This window comes from Cygnus atratus, chromosome 3, assembly GCF_013377495.2.
Source record: "Cygnus atratus isolate AKBS03 ecotype Queensland, Australia chromosome 3, CAtr_DNAZoo_HiC_assembly, whole genome shotgun sequence".
Lineage (NCBI taxonomy): Eukaryota > Metazoa > Chordata > Aves > Anseriformes > Anatidae > Cygnus > Cygnus atratus.
Genome location: NC_066364.1, coordinates 102,227,560 through 102,242,859, shown reverse-complemented (window position 1 = coordinate 102,242,859; position 15,300 = coordinate 102,227,560). Strand labels below are relative to the sequence as shown.

Genomic DNA, 15,300 nt, shown 5'->3' with positions numbered 1-15,300 from the left:
AATGGGAGGCGTCGCTTAGCTGGGCTTCATCAGCCTCTGCCAGCGGCCTCACATGGCTTGTCGTCCCCCCAAACACGCCTTGGAGTTCATTTCCTTTCCTGTTCGTTGCAGGGCGCGCATGGATAGCTTAAAAAGAAGCGTCTCTTTTCTTCTTTCTTCCTTTTTTTTTTTTTTCCTTCTTCTCCCCAAGATCTCCTTGGAGAGGTGGCAGCTGAATGGCTCTGCCTCGCTGTCAGCTCTCGAGGAGAAATCAGTGAGCAGCGGATGTGCACCCAGCGCGCCCACACTGGGCACAGCTGTTTGACCCGAGGGATATCGGGACAGCCCCGTCTGCAGGGCTGCGGGTGTCTGGTCTCTGGTCTTTGGCCCTGTTTGGGTAGAAGAGGGTACGGGGGAATGAGAGAGGCCTTGTGGGAGAAGAAGGAAAGCTGAAGCAAATAACCAGATTTTGAGAGAGCTGGCTTGGTGCTCGTTCTGCCAAAGGCTCTTTCTGTTCCTCTGGGGAAGCTTCTTGCCTTCTTTTCTCCTCCATTTCCCTACTTAAGCCAGAAAGGGAGGGGGAGTAAGTGAATACTCTGGGATAGCTGCAAGAGAAGTGGGAGTTCAGGTCGCAGATTTGGTGGGATATACTGAGAGCATCAGAAAGGCTTTGTTTGAATGACCTGTGATCCCAAAGTTACTGCAGCTGCAGATGTTCTGCCTGCGAGATCAGTGTGTTCATATGTATCCCTTCCCTTAACTCAATTTTTCACTTTGTGAAATTAAAAATCCATTTGTTTTTACCTTTTTTTTTTCCCCGAACATTTACAAGCCCACCAAACACAAATATGGCACGTTTCAAACATTCTTTTTAGTCAAATGAAATGTAGTTTTTGTTAAGAGCTAGAAAAAGGTTATTTTTCCCTGGGAGATTTTAATCTAAAAGGGAGAGATTAGACTGTTCAGCACTTGCAGTTAGGGATGATGCAGTAGAGAGCCTCTTGATGAGGATTAAGGGGATGGAAAGCAAAGCAGATGTCGTGGGTGACTGCTATCAACTGCCCACTCCAGATGATAGCATGGATGAGCTGTTCTATAGGCAATTAGGGGAAATCTTGGGATCGGTTACCTTGTCCTTATGGGAGTTTTCAACTTCCCAGGGAGTTTTCAACTTCCCAGACACAAATTGGGAATATTGTACTGCTGTGACATGCAAGTCTGGGGAATTCCTAAAGCATGTTGACAGCAATGTCCTGTCACAAGTACTGAGCAAGCCAACTAGGAAAGGTGCCCTCTTAGATCTGTTTTTTGAGAATAAGGAAGGCCTTGTGGGAGAGGTGATGTTAGGGAGCTCTTTTGACCATGCTGATTGTGAAATCGTTGAGTTCAAAATTTTTGGTGTAATAAGAAAAAAAGGTCAGCAGATTTGCCACCCTGGATTTTAAGAGAGCAAACTTTAAGGTATTCAGGGAGCTAGCAGTGTTCCCAGGGAATCAGCTTTAGAGGGTTTAGGGGTCCATGAGAGCTCCTTGCTTTTCAAGAACCACCTTCTACAATCCCATTGTGTCACAGGTCAAGCGAGTGGGACAGAAGATCGGCTTGGCTGAACAGGAAACTAGGACAGAAAAAGAAAATAGATGATCTCTGGAAGCAAGGTCTGGCTTCACAGGGAGAGTACAGAGCTGCAGTTCGTATCTGTAGGCAGAAAGCAAGAAAAGCTGGTAGTGGCCGCTGTAGTGTCAGACAACAAAGAAGGCCTTTTTATATATGTCAACAGCAAGAGAAGGCCAAAGGAAAACATTGGACTGATACTTGGCGAAGATGGTCACCTAGCAAATAGGAGTGAGGAAAAGGTGGAGGCATTTAATGCCTTTTTTGCCTCAGTTTTTAATATTAATAATAGATCTTGGATTGCCTGGTCCTCAGCATTGACAATCCATGACTTGGGTTGCAATGACTTTCCATTTGTGGTCACAGAAATTGTAAGGGGCCAGTTGTATGAATGTTCATAAATCCTTGGGGCTGACAGGATTCACCCCCAGAGACCTGCAGGAGTTGGTGAATGTTACAGCTGGAGCCCCCTCCACAATTTACCAAAGGTCGGGGCAGCCTGGGGAGGTCCCTGCTGACTAGCAGCAGCCAGCACTACACCCGTCTGCAAACTGGGCATGAGAGAAGGCTCAGGAAACCACAGAGCTGCCAGTCAAACTGACAGAGAGAAACGTGTTCAGACTTGGCTGGGCGATGAACTGGCTTGACGGTAGAGCTCCGAGGGTTGTAGTGACTGGGGCTGCGTCTGGCAGGGAGGTGCTGGGCTCTGCTCCTGGGAACTGATGGCAGGATGCATGGGAACGGCACGGAGCTGGGTTGGGGCGGGTCAGACTGGGCATGAGGAAACATTTATTTACCCTCAGGGTGGTCAGACGCTGGGACAGGCTTCCTAGAGAGGTGGTTGATGCCCCACGCCTGTCAGTGTTCAAGAGGCAGTGGGGCAGCGCCCTCAGTAACATGCTTCAACTTTTGGGCAGCCCTGAGGTGGCCAGGCACTTGGACTTGATGGTCTTTGAAGGTCCCTTCCAACTGAACTGCTCTAATTCCAATATTGAAAAGGTTTTCCTGAGGTAAAGACAAGAGAAACAGTGCCTTCAGGTGCTTCTGCAGAAGGTCACGATGGGCTGAGTGTGTGTTTTGTTTCTTTTTTAATGTTGGATTCTGTCAGTGCAATAGGGAGTAATAGGAATGAGCCGAGACTTCTGCTTATTTTACTCTAATGACCTTGTTCTTATTGGCTGAAGATAGTTAAGATGCTCTACAGATACTTTGGTATCTGTAGAACTGTTCAGGAGCAAGTTGTGGCACGCAACATGTGGCTGCGTGTACCGTACCAGGCCGCGCAGTTCAGAACTGGGGAGTGTGCTGACTGTGAGGGGTTTTCTACAGAGCAAGGGCCTGATGGGTTTGTGAACTGTCCAAATTAAACCAAGTTAACCAGAGATCATTAGTTCTTCAGTGTGTTTGGATGTCTGAAGTCCTCAAAGTGCAAAAATCTCTCTTTTATGCGGCAGAGCATGTGTTGGGTTCACAAATGTAGAAGTATGAATAGCTTTTGTCTCAGTAGGGCTCTATCTGGTAATCCGTTATGTAGTACTTGGAGTGAGGATTTGGAGTGTTAGAAACTGAACAGAATGATTCACAAATAATTCAATGAACATATCTGCTGCCCTCCCCTTTCCTCCCCTCCTGTTCCTCCCTCCTGTTCCTGCCGCAATCTGGCTCCACGGTCGGTATCACAGCGCTACAGCTGCGTTGGCTGAACTGATGCGCAGCGACTTTGGGGGATCGCCAGGAAAAAAAGTGAGGTGGATCTTCCCCTTGCACTGAATACCCTTCGGACGGAGGCCTAGGTACTCAGCATGTGTTAGTGGAGATTTCTGGTCCTTTCAGGGGCATGCAATTGGATACTTTGTGAAACTGCATTAAGTTAAAGGAGCTTTCTGTTCCAATGTTAGGATGGGTTAATTATGAAAGAGAAAACCACTTGTTTAGTGTATCCTAAGTGATGGGCACAGTCACCAATGCTATGGGGACAGAGAGGTTCCTTAGGGATCCTTGGCAGAAGGATGCTACTAAGTTGTAATTATAATTGTGAGCTTTATTATTTCACAGGGTTTTATGACCAGTGTAGCTTAAGGTTCCTCGATGTTTGTTCTAATCACGCAGGACCTTCAAGGCTGGTGAGGAGCAGGAAAGGGGGACTGATACATGACCGGCTTCCCTACAGATAATGGCCATTTACTTTACAAAATGGCACTGGTTATGCTAACCATGTTATCCTGCGTTAGGAGCAGGGGATACTGGTCACGGCTACCCGTGCAGTCCCTTCTGAGTGCTAAGGTCTATCCTTATTGCAGATTTTTCTGAAAGCTTTTTGTTTAGGAGTCTACTTTAATAAAAAAAAAAAGTCAATCTGTTCTGTGGTTTTTGCAAGGCATGTATTCTGCAGAAACTGACTGTGCATGAGTATTTACAGAGAATATGTATTTTATTTACTTGTAAACAGTGAAATACTTGGAGTGTAGACAAGATTAAATGAAAATTGGCCTTTTTATACCCATTCCCAAAGGCTAAAAAACAGAAAGAGAAATCAGCAAGTCCTGATGCCAAGAGTATTGTTTGAATGATATCTGAGAATGTAAACTACTAATAGAAGTTCAGATAATTTGGAGGATTACAATTATTAATGATAATTAAAATTCTAATGAGTTACATTTGGCTATCTGCAGGAATAGGATAATCTGAAATACTTTGCTCAGTGGTGGGGTATGAGATCCTTGTAGGATCTCTGTTTTCACATCATAATGCAGTAGTTATGCATTGCTCAGCTCATTGGTAGGTATCCTAATGATATTTTTTAAATAGATGAAAGTTGCTTGCAGTAGAGATTCGCAGGAGCTGATTGCATTGATCCTTTTGGGAGGACTGAAAAAATACGCTGAAAATCTGGGGCATAGTAAGATGTTTGCCAAGTCTTTAGGTTGGTTATAGGTTGGATTGAAGGGGAAGACCTCTTTTGGGGTTGACCTTCAGAAAAGGATATGAAGAACAAAGTAGGACAACACATAAATTATTACATACTGACTTAAAGTTGGCATGGCTGGTAGATATAGAAGGCAATGTAACATTAGAACAAGTGTGAAACAGGGCCTCTGGGTTTTATTCCAGATTCTTACTAACTGGCTGGGTAATTACTCATCTCTCTGGGTCTCCTTCTGCCCATCTGGTAACTTACCTAGCTGCCAGAACTGTTGTAAGGCTTTAACTAAAGGTGAACTGCAAAACAAAACAGTTGGTGTGTGCCCTTTGGTGTTCTTTTGTGATGTGTAGCCATGCCTGTGCTACCTTCTTTCTCCAGCTCTACAGGTTTGTTACATCGAATACACCAGCGATTGGAAAAGAAGGGTCGAAATATTTCACAAAGCGTACACGTGAACTGTCTGGTAGTGAGTGAGGGAGCAACAGCCCCAAGGTTAACATTCGATAAAGCTGCCAAACGTGAGGTTACTCACAGATTTCCTCAGTGAGGAAAAGTTGAGGGAGGTTTTGACATTGTAGGCCGTGCTATAAGAAGAGGTCTTACTGTGCAATGTGGGGGAAAAAAAAATTAGAATTGTGAAGGAAAAAGCCTTAGGTCTTTTGGGACCTTCTCTTTTCTGTCTTGTTTCCTCTGAAATGTGTGAAAGCTTACAATGGTCTGCATAGTAAGCTGGTCTTATGCAATCTGTGAGGCTTCAGCAAGGATTCTTGAAAAATGGAAGAGGGGGAGTGAACAGTATGTTGTTGTCACTTAGCGAGGAGTGGGTGTAGGTTCATTGACTTCCCTCTTGGACCAAGAGCTTGAGTGATGCTTGCAGTCCAGTGGGTTGGGATTTTAGCCTGTGGGGTGCGAGTCGTGCAAACTCCTTGCACTTGCCTATCTGTGTCACCCATTCACAATACTAATCGTTTTGTGGGGTGTGAGTGTGTGGATAGTCTTAGTTTGGAATGAGAGTGCCCTATTTAGCTAACAGTAGCCTAATTATTTTGTTAAACAGCTTTGGTAGAATTATAGTGAAGGATGTACTGACTTACACAAGATAATTGCAGTTATGAATTAAAGATGCCTGGTTGTGATTGATTGTGCGGATACGCTCTTATTGCTGTTTATAAACCCAATACAGAACTTGGATTACAAAGGCTTTTGCGATCGATATTTATTTAAAGAAAAAAATAATCCTGACAAAATACATTTTTTTTTTTTTTTTTACGGTGTGTAGCCAAGCCTTGTTTTCGCTGCAATTTTCCTCCAGACAAAGTCATTTATAATTAATTAGGCAGAGAGTGTTTAAGTAGAAACAAACACACAAGGACAGAGTCCGTCGCGTGCGCACGTCGATGGCTGTAAGTAAAGTGAAAATCCTGTCTTAATAAATTCAAAGCCTTACACCTCACAACGAGGCTGTGCATAATGTGTATTAAGCCAGGAATAGCCTTGATTAATTCTGCTTATTGGGAGTAATGTGACCCCAATATGAATTAACAGGAAAAGACTGGGAAGATGATGGGGGTGTGTGCTGTGTGGCTTTGTTCTGTGGGATGCCTTCTGTGCCATTTTGCCTAGCACGTGCATCTGTATTTCTGGTAACAGCAACTGTCTCTGCTGCTGAAACTCCTTACACTGTTGTATTTGGATATTAAACTTCTCTGAAACTAAATGAAAACACTTTTGAGTGCAAGGAGGAATATGCAACTGTTTGCCTTCTTCCAGATTTTTCTCCTCAGCAACAAATTATTGCGTGAATCAGTTTGGAATAGTGAATCCAAGCACTGAACAGTTTTTGTTTTGCCTTTCAGATTGTTTCAAGAAAAAATCCAGAGGATGTCCAGGAGGTAACAGTTTAAACTTGTGCAAATGTCTGTTTGTGTATTGCGTTATGCCTTTTGAAGTATCTTTGATGCAATTTAGCAATTTCTGTGTATTTTGTCATCCTAATTGAGCATACTTTTTTTTTTTTTTGTATGTTTCCATCTGTCTTTTGCTTTCATAGTCGAAAACAGTAGTGAGTGTAACATGTTGCAATTCTGCCCTTAGTGATGAATCCAGACTTGAAACAAAGTCTTAGGGAGTAAAGTGTCTTTTGATGACAAAATGGCTTTGAAAACTTTGCAAGCTCTTTTCTCAGGGCTGGAATTGGCAAATTGATGGCTACTTAACTCCTACCAGTACAATTAGAGATCCGTCCGCAATCCAAGTCTTAGGTCTCAGCTGTAGGTGTTATTCTCCTCTTTAACCAATACTTCACGGAAAAGCCTACATCATTACTGTCTATTAGTGAGCAGGGAAAATGGAGGAGCATAGGAGTAGTTGAGAGAGGTTAGACTGCAAGTCGTATATTAATCCTGCCTCTCTGAGGCTCCTTAAGTATTTTCCCATGATGTACTTTGATAAAACTTTTGAATTGCTTGCTCTTTGCCTCTTCCAAAAAGGCTCTGAATAAGGGTCTGCTATTCTTGTGCCTCTTTAAAGCCTCAAAAGACTGTTAGAAACCATTTTATTGAGACAAAAAATGCATCATGCTTTTCTTTCTTGGTTGTTTTCAGATTAAAAATCTATTTTTTTTCCGCTTGATTTCTTCTGGACTAATGACTTGACATTGTTCATACTATATTATACTATGTACATGCGTTATCTTCCTTCAAAAGCACAACCTTTTGGCTTTTCAGACATTGAGTAACATATGCATATGTTGAATTTCTGGTGCAGTCTCGTACCACAGTTGAGGAGAACCTGGATAGTTGATGAAAGAAGAGCCCATAAGTGAATTCATTGCATCTCTGTATGGTCAAACATGAGTTACTGATTAGTGGCTTGGCAGAGGTGAGAATTGCCTACTACACCTAATACCCCTTTGTTGCATCCTTCTTTGAAATCTTGAGGATCAGACAAGCATGAACATTCGTGCTTTTGCCACTTTTTTTTTTTAATCTATAGGAGATTAAAGTAGTTTATCCGAATCAGACATAATCACGGACCTAGTTTTAGACCTGCATTATTGTAGCTTGTAGCTTGGTGTTCACCTTTTCCAGGGAGACTCCTGGACTGAGCCCACCCATGAACACACTCTGCCATTACCTTAATCTTCGTTTGTGGGAAAAACACTTTATAGCAGCCGTTGATGAGCCGTTCCTCAGAAAAAATATATTGTGCCTTTCAGCCAGTGTATTGCATGAATATATATTAATTAGTTTTGAAAAAATAGCAGAAGTTTAGTCCTTTAGTCCTTGCTTTAGTTTGTAGGTGTAGATGTAGGATGCCTTGCAGGATTCCACATACTCTAGTCAGCAAGGAGAGGTAAATGTGCCATGAACTTGTTGATGAATGTCCTTTTTCCACACTTCACTGCATTCAAATTAATTACTTGCATGCGATAGCATGGTAGCTGTGGTGTTGTGATTCTGTTATAAGCAATCATCTGAACAGCAATACCCCAGGCAGTAGTTGCTGTAAGGATGAATTATAATAAGAAAACAACATACATTGGGAGCTTTTCTGTTACACTTGCTTCCTATGACAGCAAAAGAATTGTGGGCAGTCTTTGAGAGAAAAAGAGTATGCTCCTAATCTGCTCCCAAGAAAATAAATTGACTTCAGTTTTCCAAAACTGCTCAATTAGAAATTCAACAGACAAAATTTTGTACGTACACCAACCCTCTTGCTTTACAATCTGTTTCGTGCAACCCTTTCCCCTAGCTGTACAGAACCACGTGGCTGTGCCTGCCTGCTCGCGCAGAGGCCAATTTAATGGCACTGCTGCGATGCTACTACACGCGTTGCAGATGTGCAACTATACGTAAGGCTGTGTACTGTAACCTCAGTTCTACTCACCAGTTTTCTGTCACGTCTGTTAACTGCACTTCAGAGTACAATCCTTTAATACACGATCTCTCCCGCTACAGCCAATTACAATTCAAGATACCCCCAACTGTTCTTGCTGGGACAGGAAGGAAGATAACCTTGTAAGGGCTTTCTTCTCAAAAGGATGAAGTTAACGTGAAGTTGTGTGTGGAGGAGTTAATAGATACCAAAAGGCTAGTGGCCTTCATTTCAATTTCCTTGCTTCTGAGCGTTGATGGTGGCAACGTGGCATGCGAGGCAATTGTAGCCAGGACAATTGTGGTTTTTTTCTTTTTTCCCCTCCCTCCCCTATACTCATTCACAGAGGAGAAAGGGTTGTTCGTTGTGGAACACGGGAATTGGATGAGTTAAGAGAGATCTACTGGCTCTAGCTATGACAAGCACCTTATTGCGCTGCAATTCCAGCATGTGTTTTATGATATACTTGCTGTGCTTTGTTGGGCCTGGAAGTATAATGTGTCCTTCCTCCAAATCTGACTTCTAATGAGTATGTTAGAGTGGGAGCTTTGCTATCTTTGCTCAGCTGCATGCGTGCAAAGGCATGATCTCCATGAGCTTGTGAAAGGTTTCAGGATGACCTTCATTCCTTTGCTTTGTAAGCTGTTTGTGGGTATGTTTTCTCCTCTTGGCTACTGAGAGATCGCTTGCAGCAGCAGACAAATAATACTTTTTAGTGGAACAGAATCTCATGCTCTTATTTTTTGTCAGCTTTTCACATTGTCTCTGAGTACTGACAATACAGTAACTTGATGTTTTGAGACTTTGCTCTCTAATGCAATTTTATGTTTTATATGCACGCTGTTTAAGAAGTACTAATCATCATTTTCTGGATATTGGCATAGATGAAAGTACAGTATTGGAAAATTATTGTTTCTGAAATCAAAATCACTAGTTGGCCTTTTTGAGAGATTCTGGTTTTTCCTACCGTGCCTGTGGAACTCCATCAAATACTAGCTGTAACCAGTCCTGGATGCTTGTGCACGGTAGGTGGGGCTGAGTCAGGACTGCTGCTTTCTGCATAGCAGAGTTGATAAGTTGGGTGGAGTGTTGCCATATTAAAGCTTTCAATATCCTCTCTGACAGTCCTGTTACCTTATACTTGCATCCTTCTGTAGATAGGACTTGCATCCACTGACAACTGGAAGGCTTCTGACCAAAGTGCTAACAAAACCATCCAACCAAAAAAATAGTACTCTAAAATGAAACCTTTTGCTTATCTCTAAGTCTGATTTCCTTGAAAAAAGTAGTTCTACAATTATGATTGCTCATGAGAATGCAACTGGTTAAATCATTCAGTGAAATATTTGGAATATTTTAAATAGTATTTAGTTGTATTAACGTAGTTGAGACATTTGACTGATGGAATCAACTTTTGAATTCATTAAAATCCTTTTTTTTCCCTTTCTACACTAATCACTGTACATTAGTGTTGAGCGTTATGATGGCTCAGTGGGTCTAACCAACAACAAAGCCACAATATAAAATGCCTTTGTATTTTCTTTTTTTTTTTTTTTTTCTCATCCTGATAGCAAACCTGTTAGCAATCAAGTGTAAATTTTGCTGCTCAGTTCTTTTCCTGGCCTGATTTTCCTGCTGGGTTCTCCTTCCTTGAATGGAAGGATACAGAGAATGGGATGGAAGAAGGATAAGGTAGATACCTGACTGGGAGGAACCTGCCTGGGAGATGACTACTTCTTTCTGAAAAGGATAAATTAGCAAAATCTGGTGTAATGAATGCTCTCCTTGCATTTCTGAAGTCAGAGATTTTGTCTAGATTACAAAAGGGAACATATTCAATTTTTGATGAGAATTATTATTAATAAACAATTTTACATGGGGGCTTGCATTTGCACATGATCAGCAGTTTACATGGGCACATAGATTATGAGCTAATTTGCAGTTCTAGGTGCTTCATGCTCTGCCTGTAAGAATTCCTCTGTCCATAAGACTCCATAAGAATCCTTTACCTGTACTGATTTCTCTTTCCTCTTTTTCTCTTTTGCTGTTGTGTCTCTCCCCAGTACCTGCAGCTGCGCCAAGCACAGCATGTTGTTGAGTGTTGGATAGTGAAATGCTCCTATTCGGCTCCTTTCCTCCTCTCTTACTGGTTCCCTGTGTAGCTCTGGATTGCATTGTGGATGAAACAAGGCTGCTTTTGCCCTCTGTATTTCCTTCATTCAGCTTTTACTTAATATTTCGTCTGTACACTGTAGTCTTGTTAGACAAAATGAGGGTTGGGGACAGATAATGAACCAATGTAATTTTTTTTTATGGTTGTTACACTTGGCATTTTAGATTGTATATTTTTGTCGAACATATAAACTATGAAGATAGCAGTCTGATTTGCTTAACAACATATTTGTGACGTGAACAATGAACGTATGTGAACGTAGTTGTGATGACCATCACTAATACTCCCCCCCTCTTTCTCTGCTTCAGATAGTCGTTTGGAAGAGATACAGTGACTTTAAGAAACTGCACAAAGAACTCTGGCAAATTCATAAAAACCTATGCAGACACACAGAACTCTTTCCACCTTTTGCCAAAGCCATAGTGTTTGGTAAGCATGGTTTCCTCCTGAATTGCTGAAATTCGTTGATAACTCAATATCCATAAGTACATCCTGTTTTGCGGCTGCATGGAGAAATATTTTCGATGTGCTTTTAGTGCTCAACTTTTTGCCTTGTTGTGAATGTCTTACCAGTAGGTATGCTGGTGTCACAGCTTGATGTTTTTATTAATCGTTTAACAGGACGTTCTTGCTGCTTCCATGTTAGAGATGTAAGCTCAAACATTTATTGACGTATATGTTCTGTATCTGTAAAACATACATTCCCTGTTTTCAGGAATATATTGTCTGTATTAGCTTTGTGAACAACGCTTGAACAATGAACAAAGATTTTCATATATAAGCTGTCTACTTATCGATGAGTTATAGTAAGGTGCCAAGTAGTTGTTGAAGAAAGTGTTTTTTATTTTAGAAATTAGATTATAATTATCAGTTGTGTCTAGCTACACTTTTGAGATTGGTTTTACGTATAGCCATTAGTTATTTCACCAAAACCAACACATAAGATGATTGTGACTCTGCGTGAGAAGTATATGGTGAAAAATAATTAGCCAAAAAACTCTCTCATTTTATCCTGAAGTTTGTCGTCATGAATAGATAAAGGTGGACTTTCAGCAAAGTGGTGTGACTCTATATTAAAAAACCTCCTGAGTGTTAATGCTTAAAAGAAAATTAAAATTTAATATCACTTACGTAACATTGTTTGCATTTTGGGCCTTATGTTAGTATTACTGGATAAGTAACATCTTGAGCTATGCAGAGCTCTGAAATACATTGAGAAGGTTTCCTACAAACATGAAATCGACATCTTCTCAAAGTCTGTGTGTGTTTTTGTTTGTTTCCAGTGTCCTTCCTTAGGTCATTTTTTGTTTTAAGCATGTGCCTTTCACTGATTTTTAAGCTTTTTTTTTTGTGTAATGAGTTGTGTGTTTTTTAACATTTTTTGTTCATCCAGTGTGCATTTTGTACTTTTCTTGGTGTTTTTCATGTTCCCCTCCCCCCCACCCCCAGCATTTAATCTGTGTGTTTGTTTTTCAAATTTTTTTTCGTATGCATCTAGAGTACTTTTTTTGCGCATTTTCTCCCTGTGTACAATTTAACATTTTTGGCATCTATCTAGCATGTCTTTCTGTGTATTCTTGCATGTATAGCATTTTTCAGTTGGGTGCGCTCTTTTTTTTTTTTCTCTGATGTGTGTTTTTTGGCACTCCAGCAGGTTTTTAAGCAGCCAGCATGCATGTGTGGCATGTTTCCACATTTTCGAAGGGCAGTGTTTTTAGGCGTGTATCTAGCACATGCTTTTGCACGTTTTTTCCATTTCACGAGTTACTGTGTTTTAGCATCCAGCATGCATTTGGCATTTTTGGCATGAATATAGTCCATGTTTTTGTCCAGTTTTCCAGATGTAGCATGTTTTCGTGTGCATCTAGTGTGTTTCTGCATTTTTTGATATTAACATTTTTTTGCATGCATTTGACACATGCTTTTTTGTCCTTAGTGCTTTTTTCCATATTTTTCTTCATTTTCAGTTCTTTTTGTATTGCGTGTTTTTTGTTTTTATTTTTTTTTACACTTTCTCAGTAAATGTCAAAAAAGCAAATAAACAACAAAAAGCCCACAAGTCTCTGTTACTTTGAGATAGTCGAGCCTGTCAGTTTGCAAAGTTCCCGAACTGAGGTTGTTTTGTCCCACCGTTTTGTGTGACAGCACTGTGGCACTGTCCTGCGCTATGGCATTGTAATGGTGTTTCCTGGCAGCCCTCCTTTGCCTCAAGTGCTAGAGAAGCAGTGTGAAAATCCCATTGAAGCAAAACCTCAGCCTGGAAAGCACAATATTCCCCATAGTTTCAGGATTTCGAATTCTGCCAGACTTCTAGTTTTTGCTACTTAGTGGTACTATATTCTTGATGACTGCTGCATGTAGGCATGGCATTGAGATCTTTTAAAGAATATACTGACATAGTCAACATGAAGTTAGCTTATAACCTAGGTCCAATTTGCCCTGTCAGCTTTGGGGGGTGCTCAGACTTAACCTCTTGTTGTGTGAGAAGGCAAGGACGCTGAACTCTGGTGTAGACTTTGTGGTTCTCTGCGCAGAGCTGTGTAAAATTCTTACATTAAATTGTCTTCCACATCAATTACGTTGTACCCAGCTATCGTGAAGTTCTACTTTTGCTCATTTATGAAGTTGGAAGTGGAATAAGTTTCAGTGCTAAGTCAGAACTTGTGCGCTAATGGTTAAATAGAGACCGTATTATTTCATCTTGAGATGATTTTGTCTGCTTTATAAAGAAGAGTGCTCATTGGACAAGTTATTTACAAGCCAATATTTATTTGCAAAGCGTAACTTAATTTCAAGTAGAAGATATGGTAGCTGGTCATAAGCGAGAGAGAGGGGCAAAAATAAGAAAACTGGGGTTCAAGAGAGTACACACTTCTAATGTCTTAATTAATTTTAAATTGTCAGAAATGTAAACTTGCTAGCTGTTAGTGTACTACCTCTGTAAGCCAGGGAAAAATTGAGTGAAATCCCCTTTAAAAGATGTTCTTCTTTTGGATGGGATGAACAGAAGTGACCACAATGTATGTTGTAAGAGAAGGAAATCTACAGAAATATTCAATGTAGTTACTGACAAAAGGCTCACTGAAATTAGTAACATACTAAACACCTCACTACCTCTGAATGAAGAATACCGGAAAAAGAAAGTAATGTAAAAAAAAAAAAATGTATATAGTGGAAAGGAACAGAAATGTCTGACTCTTCTTCAATTTAAGAAGATTTTAAATTTTTAAATTTTAAATTTTAAAAATTCAATTTTAAATTTAATTTAGGAAGAGTTTATTTAAATAATCTTTATTTAAAGAGTAAAATGTTCCTGTTAATCTGTACATCTCACTTCTACACATAATAGGTGCTGTTTTATTTTCATGTAAAGCATTTATCTTAAGTTCTAATATTTCTTGTACTAGAGGAAAAATGGAAATTTAGTAGATTCTGAGTTTTTGACAAACTAGTTTTCAGTTTTGCTCAGTTAATGGTGGGCTGCAAGGTCTACCTCTATTAAGATCTTTATTTTTCAGGGTGCTTTAACGAAGCATTTCTGCAGTGTTTCTGTGGTGATGTTCAAGTTGTCCCTGTTTTTAAACTAGTTACTTATTAGCATTGCTAGTAGTTGCTGTCAACATAATTCTATTTTTTTTTTAAAGTACATATGTTTTAAATAATGTATAAATATCATTTTGTGGACAGTATACAAGCGAGCACTATTAGTTCTGACAGTTGAACTTGTACTAGAAGTGTTAAACCTGAGCAGAATCTCCAGTGCAGCATTCAGAGTTTCAGGACATGGTGTGGAGAACTGAGAAATATTTTGAAAACGAATATGCTATGCTGCTATATTTGGTACAACCAAGGATGTGCCACGTCTGCAGAACTGAGTTGCCGTGCATGTTTTACACTACAGCTCTTGAAGATTATAACGTGCAAATGCATGTATTCTTGTGCTGTTATAATAGAGCTGCTTACATCAAAGCAGGAAACTTGTTATGGGTGGGGAAAACCAAATAATTCTACTTCTTCTGTGCTTCTCTTGAACCTTTTCCACCCATCTTATGGAGGCGACATAATGACCTTGAGCATGGGAATCTCAAACAGATCTGGCTGCTAAAACTTCTCTGAATTGTTACGCTATTATGATAACCATTTGTGAGAAGGGATTACTCTCATTCCCCAATATGCATCAAAAGAATTTCTTCAGTATTTTCAAACTACTTTTTTTGTTAGCAACTTTAAGTATGTCCATATTTTGGGTATACATGGCATTTTACCAAAATACTGGTAAGTCTGTACTTAGTGTTTCTTGTATAACAACTGCACAGAAGTGCTTGGATATTAAAATAAATAAAATACTCCTCCCCTTTCTGAATTTATTTGACAAAAAGAAGAAAAAAAAAAACACAAATACTGATAATGTTTGTTAGCAGTGAGTCAGAAAGATCATTCGGGTTATAGTAAACTCAGGTAATGACCTTTTGGGCTTGAAAATACCAAATGAAGGAGCGTATTTAAGAATGAGGTGTCGTGTGCAGCTGGAAGTCTTTTGAGAAACTGAAACAGGAACACAAACCTTGCTAGGTGTTTTGTTCTACAAATCTGCTCCAGAAACAATGGTGGATTCCCTTTCTGGGAATTTGCATTCGGTTTCTGTGTGAGTAAGAAATTCTAGATGGATCATTGCTGGAGCAATAGCCTAATTGTGTTCAGCATTTTTGGTATGCTGAGGTTGTGCTTGAGATTTCCT

General features: G+C 40.2%; 1 protein-coding gene across 6 annotated transcripts in view; it reads left to right on the top strand.

The window, feature by feature from the left end:
- RPS6KC1 (ribosomal protein S6 kinase C1) overlaps positions 1-15,300 on the top strand; it is a 92,117-nt gene that overhangs the window by 495 nt on the left and 76,322 nt on the right. For 5 of the 6 annotated variants that reach the window (XM_050709611.1, XM_050709612.1, XM_050709613.1 and 2 more), the window contains exons 2-3: positions 6,370-6,405; positions 10,871-10,991. In XM_050709611.1, the coding sequence (XP_050565568.1) occupies positions 6,370-6,405; positions 10,871-10,991 (157 nt within the window). Of the gene's footprint in view, positions 1-6,369; positions 6,406-7,279; positions 7,394-10,870; positions 10,992-15,300 lie in introns of all 6 variants that reach the window. The other variant, XM_035557858.2, reaches the window with a different exon arrangement.